An 18,137-nucleotide genomic window follows, 5' to 3' on the forward strand; every position below is an offset into this window, starting at 1 on the left:
TTGTCAGAACATAATAGTAAATGACAAGAATTATACCGAAAATGTCAATCAACTCGCAAACAAGCTTACGTACAAAGTTTCAAAATGACGTTAGACTGTGGCTTGATCACAGTAATATTTTTCAAGTTAACGCATGCTACGTTGTATTTACTTGAATCTTCTAAATGCGCTCTAGCTTTCAATTGAAAACAAACACGCTTCCGTCATATTTACTCACAATGTTCATACATTCTTTACGTCTGTGGCTATCCTTTGAAAATTTTACAAAGTAATAATCATCGAAAGACACACGCACCCATATAACAGATTTAAAATTAGGGGTCGAAACTATATATAAACGACTCCAACATGACAGACTTCCCGAATATAAATTCTATTACGAGACCATCATATTCTAACCCCGGCAAAGATTTGATTAACGTGTATGTAGCCAACCAAGCACCCACACCACATCAGTCTCCAATATAAGCTAGAATCTTCAATCTTATTCGCATCCATCCCAAAAAGGTACTTATGTTAAATTAGTTAATTTGCTCCATCTGACACATAAACAATCTTGTATACGTTCCTCCTACCGCCCACCCGTCCCACCTCGAACGATGCGGACGAAAACAGTTTGGCGTGAATTTAATCACAGCGACACACCATACCTCTATCTCATAGATGCAAGACTGTGCCTGCGTGGGCATAAGGGGGTGTTCCATTTTCATGCGATGATAGCCTCCGGAACGAATTCATCCAAGCAACAGATTTGAGGATTTAATTCAATTAGTCGAATGCTGGGGTCGCATTCGGTCGCATAAAGATAGAGCACATAACGGTCCTCGTCGTCGTGCATCGCCAGCTTTAAAACGGTTAACCGTGGCGGTATACTATATAAATATCGGAACAAACTTGCAGTAAATCTCAATCCTTTCGAAATCTCCTTAAATCCTCGATTATGTTGGCAAATTGCTTTTTCCTCCACCAGGCGGCGCTCTCATCATCCATCATTCTGATAACGATGACGTTGACGACGACGACGACAACGGCATTACCCGCCGCCGCCGCCGCAGCCGGAGTTCAATCGAGTCGCGATTTAGCCAGAATTTCCGGAAGTCTCGGCATCATCGATGACATAATGCACTATGGCACACAAAATGTTACATCCTCCATACAGGACAGTCTTAAAAGTGATTTGAAAACGGATGATTTGATATTTGTCGAAACTAAACCACGCAACGATTTCGTCCATTGGGACTTTGTCGACGATGCCGATGATGAGATTGTAAAAGTTGGCGAAGATGGAAATTATGTTTTCGAGAAGCCACAGATTGATATGAGTGATTTTGTGAGTTTGGTGCCACAGGAAGTGAGTGGAATTGTTGCTAGATATTATAAGAATGATATGGAAGTGCAAAAAGGTTATACTTATTTGAGGAGTAAGGATTTTGATGAGCTAAAGGATCGCATCATTGCAAATCCCGAGATGAATTCGTTTTTGAATTATCTCAATAATAGTGGATTGGATGTGGTTGGGTTGGCGTATGCATTGGTAAATGTCACAGGAACGCCGGAGGAGAATATTGTTGAAGAGGAAGAAGAGGAAGGTATGTACATATATGATACAACTTAAGTAGCCTGGTTGTAACTAGTTTCTAATTGACATACATTTTTTCATACTGCTTTAAAAGGTTTTAACTGCAATTATTTAAGACTTTTTAATATTTATATGGGCATTGCTACTTTTATCACATGACTTTCACGTGCAAAAGTCAAAAAACTCAATCGTCGACTGACCGATTTTAAAGTTATCATTGCAAATGTGCATGATCAATCATTGTGTGTGAACGTGGAGACAATTCTGTCAACTTACAACAAAAGTAGATTAAGTGGAATTAAAGACTTGAATGACAGCTTGTTTATCAAATTGATGCATTTGCTGTGGGATTGTAGGTATATGAACTGTAAATAAATAAATCAACTTTAGTACATTCTCGGCTAAATTTAAAAGTGTGATAAATCTTTGAAGTTTTTGGAAAAAAAAAAATTCTATCAAATTTATCGAAATGTGCAGAGTTATGACAGTGACAGTGTTTTGAACGAAAATGCGTTCATTTATCACTTTTAATTTGTATTTCTTAATGATTAACTTATAAATGAAACGAATAATGAATGATGAATGTGAACAACTTAAGGTGAAATGGTAACGGAGTTACGAATAACAGAGTTACGCGCGACAGAGTTACGGCCGTCAAAGTTACGCGAAACCGAAGTTACGAAAAACTAGAGTTACGAATTCTAAAGTTATGTTAAGCTATGACATGTGATTTTTGGGTTGGCAACAATTACAACAACAGTTAACCACACCAAAATAACGTCTGTAAAAAAAAGGGGTGGTTTGGTTATTATTTTAATATAGATACTAACAAAGTGGGTATTACAAAATACGCTATGAATAATTATATTAATTAATAGAAAAAAAAAATACGTATTTGTACTATTAGTTGGACAAATAAGAAGTTAAATTCAATTATGTCCCCCAAACTTACATAAGTATACTCATGTTTTTTTTTTCTATTTCCTATCCTATCCAATGAAAATTTTACAAGATTAAATAACACCCATTTTCGCTTTACTCATTTAGTTCTGACCAATGAGAAAAATGTTAATCTCTTGTTTGTATTTCCATAATTGCATATCGTTCCTCGCAATTGTTGCCAACCCAAAAATCACATATCATAGCTTAACATAACTTTAGAATTCGTAACTCTAGTTTTTCGTAACTTCGGTTTCGCGTAACTTTGACGCTCGTTACTCTGTCGCCCGTAACTCTGGTATTCGTAACTTCGTCGGTTTAACGGTTCATGTTATTGGATTTTTAAGACTTTTGACGAAATATCTCAAAATTTTTTTTGTCTCATTTACTTACACTTATCATGTATATATGGATTGACTAGAAAAATGTTAAAGAATTGTGATACTTTTTCATAAAAAATAACGTACAAAAAGGGGAAAAGCTCCAAAAGACGTTTTCTATGGAATTCATGTCTAGAAATTTACCAGACCGGTCTAATACTTAAATTTTTGTACCGAGGAACAACGTGACATTCTTAACTTTATGGCAAGGACCCCATCTTGCACATCTATAGAAGCTCTGATCGTTTGGACAGTATACGTAATATTCTAAGATTTGTGGTAGTTTTTTCTTTCTTGTAAGATCAGACGAAAAGAGCTATTCACAGTTCGTCATTCCATTAACAAAACATCCTCTGATCATTTATTGGCTGTTCTGCTATCTCAGGAAAAGGATAAGGTTCCTTTTGTATTGTTTTATAAACGCCCTAACTCCAGACCAATACAAAAAGGTGCTTGGGAACGTTTTGATTCTACGATTTCGAAATAGGCTCGAGGCTCAAAGCTTCTTGAATTAGTTTCCAAAAAATTAGGTACACTAAGGGAAAAGCCACCATAAAACAACGTAAAATCAATGAAAACCAAATTGATTTAACTATTATTCGGAATGATTTTGCGTTGAAGATGAACATTTTAAAATCAACGTAGAAAAAAGGTTAATTTTTGATGGTTTCGTATCTTAAAGTCACATAAATCAAAGTAGTTCATCTTTGAAACAACGACGTTTCAACTTCAATTTATTTTTTCCCTCAGTGTACGGTTTTTTGTTTTTTTTTTTTTTTAATTCTTTAAATTAATTTTAAAAATCAAGAAGAAAAAGGCCTTTGATGTTTGATGGCTTTTGGAATATGCAGTAATCTTTTAACTTTTACAGTTATATTTGCCAACATAGTTTTGATTCAATTCATTGAGCCGTTTTTTGTTTTATTCCATAGAATTGATGGACCAAGATTTTGAATTTAAATGATCATAATCTAAATGTTTTTTAAGTTTTGTTATGCATTTTTATTGACAAAAATGTCTTAATTTATATGCGGGAAAAATGAAAATATTTCAAAAACTTTGGATATATTTGTTTTTTAATGACTTCAAAAAAAATTTTAACACAAACTACAGCCGGTATCAGCAATATCTACCCAAAGCTGATACCTCCCTTTAGGAGTTGTTAAATTTTTTTTAATTTTTTCTGGAATTCATTCACGGCTAACAAAAATTAGTAACATAAAAACAACGGTAACAAATTTGTATGCTAAATAACCAAAACTTCCCACAATATTTTGCCAAATTACCCCTCTAAGCACTTTGTACTCTTTTAACGCCATTTAAATCTTTTTGTATTGTTAAACTGGTGGCTGCAATGTGGTCCCATTTCTGGCCATATGAACTATTAGAAAAACCATAAACCCCCGTTTTGATAAATAGAAGTCGGTTTTATTTTTTGTTAAAAATGATTATTTACTTAAAAAAAAGGTCACTCTGGCGTATGTGGAACATTTTTTTATATTACAAAATTTTAATGTTAAGAACTAATTGTTTTGTTCTTGAGAAATAATTTAAACAATTACAGACCTTTGTTGATCATTTTTTAAATTTTCAAATAGCTTAATTATTAATTGGTTGTTGCAATTTTTCCAAATATAATGCAATACACCTCTAAAATGTTATTATAGTTAAGAATTTGTTAAGTAAAAACTTTCCGCCAGTTAAAAATATCGAATTTAATTTTAAACTTTCTCATTTGTAGTAATGTATCTTTTTTTTTATATAAAATAAAGATAGCCTTTTAGAAGCTATCAGACTTAACCAAAATTCAAAAATATTTTTTTGTATGCTTCTATATTCTGAAAGACCATTTTAAGGGCAATCAAATTTGTTAACTTGTCTATCCCAGATCTTAACGAAATTTCTACAAAGTCTACTTTAAACTAGTTTTTTGCTTCTCCCCTCCGTATTTCGTTTTGATCTTTACAATTTTTTCAGTTAAACATGTGTAGGTCAATAGGTGAAAAAAAATTTTTTGAATTCTAAGATATTTTTCATCCTGAAAAATATTCTTATGGATTGAAATTGGTAAAATCATTAAAAAATCTTCATCCAATTTGCACTTAGTATCAAACCTTATTGTGGTTTTATTCGGCTCTAGGGGAGAAGGGGGTACATTTGACATTTAGTTTTTAAAGGTCTGTATTTCCAAAAACTGTTAAATGTTTTCCAATGTTTTCTTTTTTATATGATTTATTCACTATTCAAGATTATTTTAACAGTAAATTTTTTATTTTACAACATTTCAACATTTAAAAAAATAATGTTTTCTATAAAAAGTCATTTTGTCAAAAGTGCCCCAGGACCGGGGCACATTTGACTTTAAAAGGGGTACATTTGACAATGATGGATTAAAACCCACATCGTGTGCATTATATTTTTAAAACTATCAGCGGATCTTGCTCGTCTATTGTTCGGTCAGAAAAAAAAAATACATTTTTGGTTTTAAACAATCTACTTAAAAATATACGAAATATATAAATCAAAAAATTCATTTTCTAAAAAGAAGAAGAAAAAACAAAATCTTATTCAAAATTAATCGATGTCGATTTATTTTTAAATAATTTATTTAATATATATTTCCCCAAAATCAACGTGTAACTGTGCTCACATTGCAAAATTCAAAGGTTCCCCGAAGGAGCCTCATAACTGTTTTTCTTTTTTTTTTCAATAACGAATACTATTTTTTTTACAAAGATGGTTTTAATTTACTATACTTTAAGCATAGTTCTATCAAAATATTGATTCACCATTAAAAAAACTTTTTTATTAGGTTCAAAAATCGCTTACATACCAGTGCACAGTGTGCAATTTTACATATCTAGTGGAACTTTATTAAAATTCGAAGTTTTCCGAATATAAATATTTTGATGTAAAGAAACAAAAATTTAAACTGCATGCGACGTTCTGCAGTGTCATGAACATAAGATTAAAATAAGTAAAAATATATTTAAAGTTAGATAATTTTTTTGAGTGTATTTTATTATTTATCAAAGCTAGCTGGACAAACATTTTTTTTTATGATTTTTTGGTGTTCTATTATGATGTTACCACAAAAACAAATGTGTTGTTAAGTCTTAAAATGGAAGAAAATTTAATTTTGTTTCAAGACCTTAGGCGCTTTATTTCAATTATTTGTTCTGATTTCGTCAAGCGTTTTAAAAATGTATCCGCATGTATCCTTCGTGAAATGGTGCTTAGGACCTCGCTCAATATTCTATTTATCAGAATCCGTTAAGAAAAAGGTCTTATACCTGAACACCAGTTCGGTTTTAGAAGCAAGCACTCGACGATTGATCAAGTACATAGAATCACCGATGTCATTGAGAAAGCTCTTGAAGAAAAGAAAATTTGTTCAGCGGTCTTTTTAGATGTGTCTCAAGCTTTTGATAAAGTATGGCACGAGGGTCTCAAATTCAAGTTAAGACAAGTCCTACCTGAAGGACACTTTATCATTCTTAGAGAATATCTAGAGAACAGAATTTTTCGCGTTAGGCACGGAAATGATTACTCAGACTTTAGGGAAATAGTGGCTGGGGTACCACAAGGTAGTGTTTTAGGTCCCATTCTGTACCTTCTATTTACACGCGATATACCTCAAACAGAAAACACAATTGTAGCTACTTTTGCTGACGACACCGCAATACTTGCAGTAGGCAAAACAATTAACGAATCGACAAGTAAATTGCAAAATGCTCTTAACAATGTCAATGAATGGACACAAACATGGCGAATAGCGCTTAACGAATTTAAGTCAGTCCACGTGGACTTTACATATAAGAAAATAAATAGACTACCTGTTTTTATTAATACTACTCAAGTCCCATTTGCAAATGAGGCAAAATATCTCGGGATGACTCTCGACGCGAAATTAAAATGGAAACCGCATGTTAAAAATAAATGTGATCAATTAAATATTAAGTTAAGAGAAATGTACTGGTTGCTCGGACAACATTCTAGACTTAGTATTGAAAACAAATTATTAGTTTACAAGCAAGTACTTAAGCCTGTCTGGACATATGGTATTCAACTCTGGGGTTGTACCCGCGATACAAATTTAAATAGATTACAAACCTTTGAAAATAAATTATTAAGATCAATTGTAAATGCGCCGTGGTATATAAGAAACGAAGATCTTCACAGGGATCTTGGAATCCCCACGGTTCGCGAAGAAATAAAAACGTTTGCCCAAAAACATCGAAAACGGTTAGTCGAACATACTAATAGAACAATACTAGAAATACTCGACGAGACAAACTTAGTACGACGTTTGCGAAGGACTAAACCTTCCGATTTGGTACAGTGAAATTTTTCAATTTAATTCCTTTATTTCAAAATATCGGCATTGATTAATATAAATTTAAATGTTTTAGAGATTTTATTTGTTTAACTTCCTTTAAAGTATTTTTTTGATAACAAAATTTAAACCATTACTTAAATGATTTAATTTATTTTTAAATATCATCAGTAGGAACTTTCATCGGAAAGTTACCTACAACACGTAACTTAACTTCGAGAAAGATAAATTGCTAGATAAGTTCCATCTGAACTTAGTTGCAATCGGGAGGAGGAGGTGGTTTTAGTGGTTAAGAGTCCCACATATCTATGAGCACGCGTTTTCCGGGCCTCATAGAATCTTTTGAAGATTTCAACACCTACCCACGGACAAAAAAAAAAAAAAAAAAAAAAAAAAAGAATCCGTTAAGGGTTTTTGTGAATAACTGCGGCCCCCATACAATACTTTTTTTTTGTTCAGATTTATAAGCTAAAAACGTATTTTCGATATTTTCAAAAATCGTAAATCAGATTTTCGTGAATCGCAAATTACTTTTTTAGACTCCTCATGATAATATAAGACAAAAAGATTAAACATAATTTTTCGATGTCTCGCTTCGTTTTCGAGATATAGATAGTTTTAATAAACAACTCCCAAAATCGATTGCTCGATGTCGGCTCTTCCCCATCTATTTTGAGGCATCGGAGTACATATTATGTACTCCGATGCCTCATATCGGACTTATAATTAGATTATATATCTGAAAATCAATAAGGCACTTGTAGAAATACATATTTAATATAATTAAACTGGTTTTCATAGCAAAAATTAAGTGTACTTGGAACCACGAAAAAGTGGTCAAAAATTAGATCAGAAATAAAAAGACTGTGAAATTTCACAAAATTTCTTTAAATCAAACTAAGGTTCTTTCTTCATCCAAACTATTCCTTATTAAAAGCCCGATCATACCGAAAAACGCAAAGTCTAATGTGCCCCGGTGTCAAATAAACCCCCGCTTACCCTACATTATTTTTTAACTACTTAAATATACTATCGGTAACTATCGCCCATCCGTCATAAGAAGCACAAATTTAAACAGTTTTCGTCCTAAAGAATTTAATATTTGGATGTGACCTTGGACCCCCTGAATCAGTCAATCTAAAATCAGTTCTCCCAATCTAGACATTTATCTTAACAAAAATTTGCTGAATATAGTCATCGGATCATGAAGACCTAATGTACCCTTTGTTGTACCAATTTTATCCTTTAAATATCGATTTTGTTACAAAGATTATACAATTAGGTATTTCCTTGTCCCTACACCAACACTTAAATACTTTGCTACATACACAATATCCCCTACACAGTGGTATAAAATTAAGCCCATGCCAACCATTGTATATCCCTCTCCATCTATTTCTTTGGAACTTTATATTGAATTCACTAAGCTGCCAATATAATCCTAATTGTTACTTTCACAACATTTAATACTAGGTTCGTCATAAAACCCTATATTTTCTTTTCTTCGTTGTATGTAATGTCTCTACCAACTTTACAGTCGACGACGCTTAACTAAAATCTTTAGGTTATACTAAACCATACCTACCACAACACAAAAACAATTCCGATTGTCCTTTGTACAGGACCTATCTCTGGAGAATTACATCGTTTGGTCACCTTTTGTAATATTATATAATCTTTCTCTCAACCAAAATGAAAAGGGAGGGGGGAAGTAAAAACTACCATCATCAACAAAAAAAAAGAACCTCAACTGCACATAATCCACATCCTGGAAAAATAAAAAAAAAATCCTTTTCACCACGTCTTTCCGTCCACCCATAACCTCCCAATCATATGGAACAATCCTATAAAAAAAAGTGATGACAAGAGGGGGTGTTTTGGGGGGGAAGGAATCCCACTGCTGAGCTCGTAATCTATCTGGCGACGTGCTAAAGCAGTCCCATGTCCTTGCTAATGAAATGGAAATGAGTGTCTGGCAATTTTTTGGTTATTCTCTGCGCGTTTCACAATGGATCTCGGATCGTTTGTGCGTTAAGTCTCCCAAAAGAGCGCTCTAGACTCCCTCTTTTGTACACTGTATGCACATTCCTCTCTCGTCTTTCGCCTCCTATCCGGTTCCGGTTGGCTCATATATTTACACTCAAAAGGTGGACAACGGATACCGGATACCCTTTTTTTTTTAATAAAAACTTTTAGATTTGAATTTCTTTCTTTGCTTGAAGCTTGTCGATGTTGTCGGTGATTCGGTGTCGATGTTGAAGGGAGCTGGTTCGGGCTGCGCAACCACACGTCATAAATATTAAAATCATTCAAAGTCGGTTGCCATTTTTATTTTTATTTTTTTGAAACATGTCCTTTTGAGCAAAAAAGTGGAATGGTGACGAGATGTTCGTCCTTTGTTCTCCATGTTTATTTTTTTTTTTTTTATTCTTTCAGTATTCATCTTGGGTAAATTTCACACCTTCAATTTGTGTAGAGATGGAGAATGAGGGGAGACAGGGAGACAAAGAGAGGGAAAGGCTTTTTTTTTTTGAGAATCCTTTTTTTTAATATTTAATTTTGCGCATTTTAATCCTTTTTGTTTTATGTTTGAAATGTGATAGAGAACTAAAAATATAAAGCAACCGGAAAGGGTTTTTTCTTTATTCCTTTTTATACTTTTTTTGAAAGGGGATATAACTAACTTTGTTGTTATTATTTTTTTTTTTTTTTTTTTAGATAAAAATGCAAATTCAACAACAACGATGCCTACGGAAAGCCTAAATGGACTTCATGGATTGGTTGACAGTATACTCGATATACTGCCACAGGATCAAATTTTATCATTGTTCTTTGATAAACTTGAGACGAGTGAGGAATTTTCAAAATTGGTTGAAAATATTGGTAGTCCAGAATTTGAAAAGATATTACATAAACTAGAGGTGAGTTTCAATATTTCGTTTTTGCCGCTATATGAGAAGATAGAAATGATGAAATATAAGATTTTTATTATGATAAATAGCCCTAAAAATGATAAATAATGCGTAGGTATATTGATGCAAAAATCTCGATTAGAAAAAATCAAAATAGAGAAAAAGGGTTGCCAGGTGTAAATAAAAAATAAAATTAAAAAAAAAATCAGTTACGGGAAACCTGATAACTTACAAACTTAAAAATCGGTTCCATGACTTTTTTGTAAATACAAAAATTGTATAGAGTTTTTTAAAGTACAAATTACTCCAAAAAAGTTGGCAATTTTCATACAATTAGGTTTAAAAACTAATTGAAATAGTTTAAACAAAATCCTGATAAAAGAACAGATCAAAAATTGTTAAGACGATACCCCTTAATGACATATTGAAGAATAGAAATACTAAACAAATTACTTAGGTACTTCAAAATGGTTTTTTTTTTAATTTTTAAATACAAAAAAAACCAGAAAACTTGAACTTTAAGAACAAAAATAAATTAAGTAGGTACCTATTCTTAGATTTTTAAGTCTTAAGCTAAAAAAAAACTCATTCTTTTAAGATTTTACCCGTTGCAGGTTTTCCAAGTATCATAAAATGTATATGTTTTTCGGCAACCTTTTGATTTTTTTTTTATTCAAAATTATTTACCTGCATTATAGAATAAAGAATGAAAACGTTATATTTTAGACGCCTTTTTCGAAGAAAACTGACCTCAAAGTCAAAAATTATCATGGGCAAGACAAATTTGAACTGCCTTGAATATACATATAATATCTGAATAATAAAAAAGATATATACAATTTTTTTAAACGCAGTTACAAAGAATGATATTTTTTCTAAGAATTAAAACCATAAAAAAGTTTCTAGCATAAGTATTAACAGAGAAATAAGCATTTACGTGCGTCAAGGTATGCCAAAGTAAGCGTTTTCTCAAACGTTTTTGTTTTTTCCAAGTACAAAATCTCGGTTGGCTCCACAATTGTTTGGTGAAAATATCCTATTCGACTTAATGCATGGACTATTATGGATTTTTTTTGTAGCTCTATATTTAAACTCGATAAACTGTAAAAAAAAATGGTGCTTTTTTGTTTCATTTATTAAAACCAGAGACCAGAAATAACAGTCAACCTTTATTTTTCAATCGGTTTCTCTCTGAGAGTTACCACATTACTTTAAATAGTTTCAGTTAAGGTTTGAGATTTATTTTAAAAAATCAAAAATAAAGGTTATCGGTTGAGATTTATATTTTATTTTTTTTTTTTTTTTAAATAGCTCTCAATGTTTGAGATTTTTACAAAAAAATAAATGGAAAAGGTCAACCTTTAACCGTTTTCGTTGAAAATAAATCAAAAATGGTCAATTCAAAGGAAAATGTCGAATATGTCAAGAATGTCTTAACATTGCAAAAATAAATATGAAAAGAATTTTTTGAAGTGAAAACTTCTTTAGTATCGTAGTGATTTGAAACAAGATGAAACGAAAACGCGACACGACTTCAACTTGTTATAACTTTTTTATTTTAATAGATAGATGAATGAAATTTGTACTGTAGATAGGTAATTAAATAAGTGATAATTGTACAAAATTTCAATTAACTTCATATTCAAAATTCGGAGATAACGGTAAAAAGATGTTCTTTTCCAACACACGTAATATCTTTTGATCTAGTGCATATACAAATTTGATTTAACTTTAATACGCATGCTGATAACATAACCTTTTATTTGATATATCACACATAACGTTACGTGCTCTACAAGTTACACAATCTTAAATTGAAAAAAATTTAAAAATACCTCAAAACACCTGTGGAGATCTGTTGGCGATGACCAGCTACCAGTGTAGGAAGTACCGTAATCTCAGTCTGGAAATTCGACATGGTTGACTTTAAAAAATTCTAACTTCTCTTGTAGACATCTTTGAAGTAAGATTTATACATTATTATACAAGGTGAAACAATAAACTTTCACATGATATAAAATTTTGTATAGGTCGTCAAACAAAAAAATTGATTTAATAGCATGAAAACATAAAAATAAATGTTTTTTTTACTTTTTGGATGAAATTTCATCAAGTTTAAAAAATTCTAGCTCTTTTTGTGGATGTCTCATACACCTGATCGGTATATATATTTTGAGCTAAGACAATAAGCTTTCAGATAGTGTAAAAATTTGTATAGGTTGTTAGGGAAAAAAATGGATTTAATAGTGTGAGAAGATAAAAATACGTGTTTTTTCGCTTTTTTGATGGAAATTGATCGAGTTCAAAAAATTTGAGCTCTTTTTGTAGATGTCTCATAGACTTGATTGATATATATATTTTGAGCTAAGACAATAAGCTTTCAGATGATATAAAATTTATCTAGGTTGTCATATAAAAAACATGGATTTGAAGGTGATAGAATAAAAATAGGTAGATTTTTTTTATATTTTTTTTCCAAGAAAAATTATTTTTTAAGGTTTCACTTCTACCACGTGTGAATTGCACACATGATTTTTTTTTTTTTTCTAAGATTATGTATTAAATAATGTTTGAACTAAATAGATTCTCAAAGTTCTTTTGACCCAAGATTATATCTCTTTTCGTTTAAAGTACCTAAAATCTAAAGACGAAAATGTGTTTTCCACTGTGATTTGAGTCGCTGGCTGGGACGACAAGCACAACCAATGCAATTTCGAATATTTCAGGAGACCGATGTTCTAATATCTAGGTCAAAGCGTTCAGCTTCCAGAAGCGTTTTCGCCCGCCCAACTTCAAACGGCTACATATATCTCGGAATTTTGAAAAAAAAAAAAAAAAAAATGAAAAAACATTTTTTAATGCCAAAAGGTAGCGGGGACTCTAACCTATATAACTCTAACCTGTAGGTGAACGCGTTCTCAAACCGAGAGAACTTAAAGTAAACAAAAAAGTTAAGCCTGATTCTGAAAAAATAGGCATGATGTGGCGGTTTAACATGGAAACGATTTTTTAAAAATCTGATAATGTGCAAAGCGTAGGCCCATGACACAAGCTATCATTTGGCATCACTCCCAAAAATTGCTCTTGAGCGGTTTAGCTTTCGGGGATTTTTCGAAAAAAAATTTTACCTCAACTTTCAAACGCGATTATCTGGGAATTTTGAAAAAAAAATCCAAAAATCCGATTATACCACTATCGGGTAGCTGAGAATATAAGCTTTCATATGGCACCATTCAAATGTCTCTAGGAATTGATACATTTGCAGATGAGATTTATTTTTTTCTCTCAGCGATAAATCTCACTGGTTGACCGAAACAATCGGTCAGACCTTGACCGAAATTTTTCTTTTTTAAAAATAAAGGTTATTTTATGACCTTTATTGAAAATGGTGACAAATAAGAGTTAATAAGGAACCTTTCAAAAGGTTGAGATTTATTTCTGATCTCTGATTAAAACTTTTTTTTAATTTCAAATTTAAATTTACTTGTAAACGATACAACTAGGAACTATTAACAAAAAAATAAGATTTTTCATTAAATACCTATGCCAAAATTGCAAAAATGAAAATGAAGAATTTTGTTTTTTTTTTCTTTTTTTTTCTCTAGAAAAAAATTAACTCTATAAATTAAACTAGTAATCAAAAAAATATTTTCTTTGCTGTTTTTGAAGCTCTGCTTATATTTCTCTTAGAAATAAACACGACTTATATCTTTTTGGACAATAGTGCGACGTTAGGTTAAGAGAATAAAATTCTCTATATTTTATCTTATGAACTTTGTTGTATGTACAATGGAAAATCCCTAAATATTTTTCTAAACGTTTGATATCAAAATAATTATTTAAGTCAAACACATTCCTTACACTTTTGACTTTATGAACTAAGGGCTGGTTTTTTTCACACTCTATTTTTTTTTAATCAAGGATTTTTTTATGGAGAAATCCTTGATTAAAAGATAATCGACTTTGAACAAACTGTCCCTAAGTATTCATAATGTTTATTACCCACGCGAAGTATTATATTATAAGTCTGGAAATTAAATCAAAAAGAAAATTGACTTTTAAATATCGGTGCTAACATTTCAAAGGTTATCTTTTTCATCACTTTTGAACACAATGATTCCATGAAGTACTATATATTGTCCGTCTATTTAATCGTATCTCGTATTGGATCTAGTCCGTTTTTGATTGTTTTTTTTTTTTTTTTTTTTGATACGAAACATGTAAAAACTATAATATTTATCTATCACACATGTGTGAGAAATGAAAGAGGTTTCTGTTTTGAAATCAATCATGTTGATACTGAAATTCTTGATTTTAGTATTTTTGAAAGGATTTCTCGGTGCAAAATCTGAATCTTTTCTGCCAGCAGCTATTAAGTATGCAGTTGCCAATTCTTTCAATAATACCATCGATGAATTGAATATTGTCATCGAAACTGATTCCGACGAAAATAAACAATTTTTTCTTGATACAATAAGCGATATCCTAATGGAGAATTGGAACTTTCGACTTCTAATTCATATCAACAATCAAAGAACCCAACAATCAGGTGACTATAATTTATGGTTCATAGACTCCTATAAAGCATTTAGGTGAGTAAAAGTCTTATAGTAGTACATTACAACATGGTTAAATATGATTTCTGTTTATTCGAAGGCGTCTTATTCCTTGGATTCATGCCTATCGCAGAGATTCACAACTCTATTATTTCATTGTCCTTAGAACTTCAGCAGTAAAAATGTTAAACATCAATGAAATAGAAAATATATTTTCAGATTTTTTACTGCTAATGATCGCTAATGTAAATGTCATTATAGAAACTGAGTCGGGAAGTGTTATTTTTTACACCTTTTTTCCTTACCAAGAACTTGCATGTCGTTCAACAAAACCTGTTGTTATACATAGGTTTAAAAGTAACTCTGTGAACATCAGAGAACCATTATTTCCGCCCAAAGCAGAAAATTTTCGTGGATGTCCTCTTCGAGTTTTAACCATAAATGAACTTATTTTAAGCATGACCAATTTTAAGATACCCAAATCACTAGAAAACTATGAAATGTCTTTTTTCGAAGTAATAATACTGAAAGAGTTTGCTAAAAGAATGAATTTTAAAATTGAAGTTCATAAATCCACACCATTAGAATTTCTTAATGATGAACTTCCGGTAGGTACTATTCAAATATTTATGATCATTTAATTCTAAAACTTAATTTCCATTTTTTATAGATCAGTGATGGAAAAATTGACATTTTTATGGGATACTTAAGAAATCGACCTAGAAGAAATAATTTGTACTCAAAAAGCGTACCGTACTATTTGTCATGGATGGTAATCGCTCTTTCTCCGCAGCTTAACAAATTTCGGACTCAAACTTGGATCTTAGAACCCTTCAATTTCACAACATGGATTTGTATTGTGGCTTCTTTATCCTTGATCGCTGGTTGCATAATTTTAAAAAACACACGTCCCTTTAAACGATATTTTAGTTTTCTTAGATTGAGTGACCATCAAATGAGAGGTCTTGAAATCATATCACTCCTTATTGGAGCATCAATTCAGCACTTGCCAAGTAAACTTGGTTTTCGATTATCTTTGATAACTTTGAGCTTTGGAGCTCTAGTAATTCGGACAGCCTATCTAGGCAAAATTTATGACTCATTTCGAGGCTATACAATACTGACACCACCGCATAATTTGAATGATCTCTTCACTGAAAACTACACACTCTTTGCTAATCCCTACTATAAATTTATAATAGACGATTTAAGTGTGGACATGGAATATAAAAATATTCATGTTTTTGATGACCCCACGACAAATTTTGATCTCTTCGAGGTTGGCAAAAAAAAAGCTCTTGTTGCTTCATTTATTTTTGTATACACTTTTTTTACGTCTGAAGAACGACAAAAATTAAGATTGGAAGTTGTTTTTTCAGAGCAAACTAGTATATTTTTCCAAAAACATTCTATTATTTTGCCAAAAATTAATGAAATTACAATGAGAATGGAAGAAGTTGGTATTTTGTATTATTTTCGAAAAGGATTTGAAAATTTAAAGGATCCTCAATTATTGAAAAGTCAAGAACATCAAGAACCGGAGCCTTTAGGTCTTGAGTGTTTTGAGTATATATTTTATTTGGCAATTGTGCTTTATGGAAATTCGTGCATAGTTTTTATAATTGAGTTACTATGGCACATGAGCAAGAAAAGATATAAACTTCGAGATTTTATTCGCAGATTTCAAATCAATATTGAGGGTTTAAATTTCTCCAGAATTATAAAAAAAAATCTTAAGTAATAAACTTTATTATGAAAAAACAAAAAATGTAGGTATGCACCATCACCAATAAATACATTTCAAAAGTTATTTAGGTCGCCAAAACATATATATTATATAATTTTGGCAATTCACGTTTTGAATGCAAAATAATATTATTAAGATTAATAAACTACACTAGAAACTGCATAAACAGACTGATTTTTTCATTTATTTCTCTGCTTCCGTCGCCATGTCGCTATGTCGCCATGTGGCTATGTCGATATGTCGCCATGTCGCTATGTTGCCATGTCGCTATGTCGCCATGTTGTCATGTCGCTATGTCGCCATGTCGCTATGTCGCCATGTCGCTATGTCGCTATGTCGCCATGTCGCTATGTTCCCTTTGCCTATTCTTATTAGTTATTTATATCTGATTAACTTTATTCCATGTAAATTTTTTTAATTTTTTTATTACAGTGAAAATATTGAAATAGTGAATAAAATATCGATATCGTGGACAGGACTGATTTTTATTAGTTCACTATATCAAACGTCTTATCATTATTATCTTCTTATAACAAAAAACTAACCATTCTATTAACCCATTTAAATAATCTGTTTTTCTCTTTATGTTTTTTGTTTCAGGATTCAATTGCGTTGCGAAATTTAATTTACATTCTACATACTAACGGCATTTATATTACAAAAATAGTCGATTCTCTAAAGGCGTACTTTTTCCTTGGAACATTCTAAAGAATTGAACACAATTTTATACTTCCTTTATTATCAACAAGATAGAAGCGGACAGCAACATTATGGTGCATTGCAATTTTCTATCAGAGTATTGAATGAAGGAATCGCCTTAAAATCAATCGACAAAACGTGTCCTTTTTCTTTCTCAATCTATAATATCTTTTCTTTTTTATACAAACTTTTTCTTTCTTTCAATGCAGAAATTAATGATAAATAAAATATATTTAAAAATAAATACATTTTTTATGATACCTACAAAAAAATCTCTTTAATGTCCTTGTTATGAATTTTTAATTGTCTCTTAGTCTTAAGGATTCAAAACAGCGTCCTGGCCTGAGTAAAAATGTAACTCCGCAACACCATCGCTGCACCACGTTCGCACCATTATCAGGAATTTCTATTATGTTGCACCACACCGCTGCAACACGTCCGCACCATGACAAAAAATGTCTAAGCCGCCGCACCGCGTCCGTACCATTTAAAAAAATTCTAAACCGACACACCATCACCGCACCCCGTGCCCATTTTCAGTTTTCAAAAAATGAAAAAAATTCGCTGCACCACCGCTGCACCACGACTGCAATACGTCCGCACCATTTCAATTTGTAAGAAAAAAATCGGTGCACTACCGCCGCACCATTTCATTTTGAATGAAAAATTCTGTGCACCACCTCCGCACTACGTCTGCGCACCATGATACAAAATTCTATTCTCGTACTTATACAAATGTTTAAATCATCTTCAAAGTTATTTTGACTTAAGCAACAAATTGCAAGTTCAAACAAACATAATTTGATGGTCGGCGTTGGACTTCTAATTGAAAGTCCTGTGGATACTCCGGTTCGAATGTCCTTCTCGTCGCAATTTTTTTTTTATTTTTCAATAATGCAAAATTATGAATCATGTTGCAGTGAATTTATCATAAAAAATGAAATGGTGCTTACATGGTGCAGTCGTGGTGAGGCGGTGGTGCACCGAAA

General features: G+C 31.7%; 1 protein-coding gene across 1 annotated transcript; it reads left to right on the forward strand.

Moving 5' to 3' along the window:
• The first annotated feature begins 759 nt into the window (after positions 1-759).
• On the forward strand, positions 760-17,384 carry LOC129906101 (uncharacterized). Its single transcript, XM_055981737.1, has 3 exons — positions 760-1,589; positions 9,953-10,155; positions 17,050-17,384. Exons 1-3 carry the CDS (start codon positions 941-943, stop codon positions 17,155-17,157), a joined length of 960 nt encoding a protein of 319 aa, XP_055837712.1. The 5' UTR covers positions 760-940; the 3' UTR covers positions 17,158-17,384.
• The last annotated feature ends 753 nt before the right edge of the window (positions 17,385-18,137 follow it).

Source organism: Episyrphus balteatus, chromosome 1 (genome assembly GCF_945859705.1).
Source record: "Episyrphus balteatus chromosome 1, idEpiBalt1.1, whole genome shotgun sequence".
Classification (NCBI taxonomy): Eukaryota; Metazoa; Arthropoda; class Insecta; order Diptera; family Syrphidae; genus Episyrphus; species Episyrphus balteatus.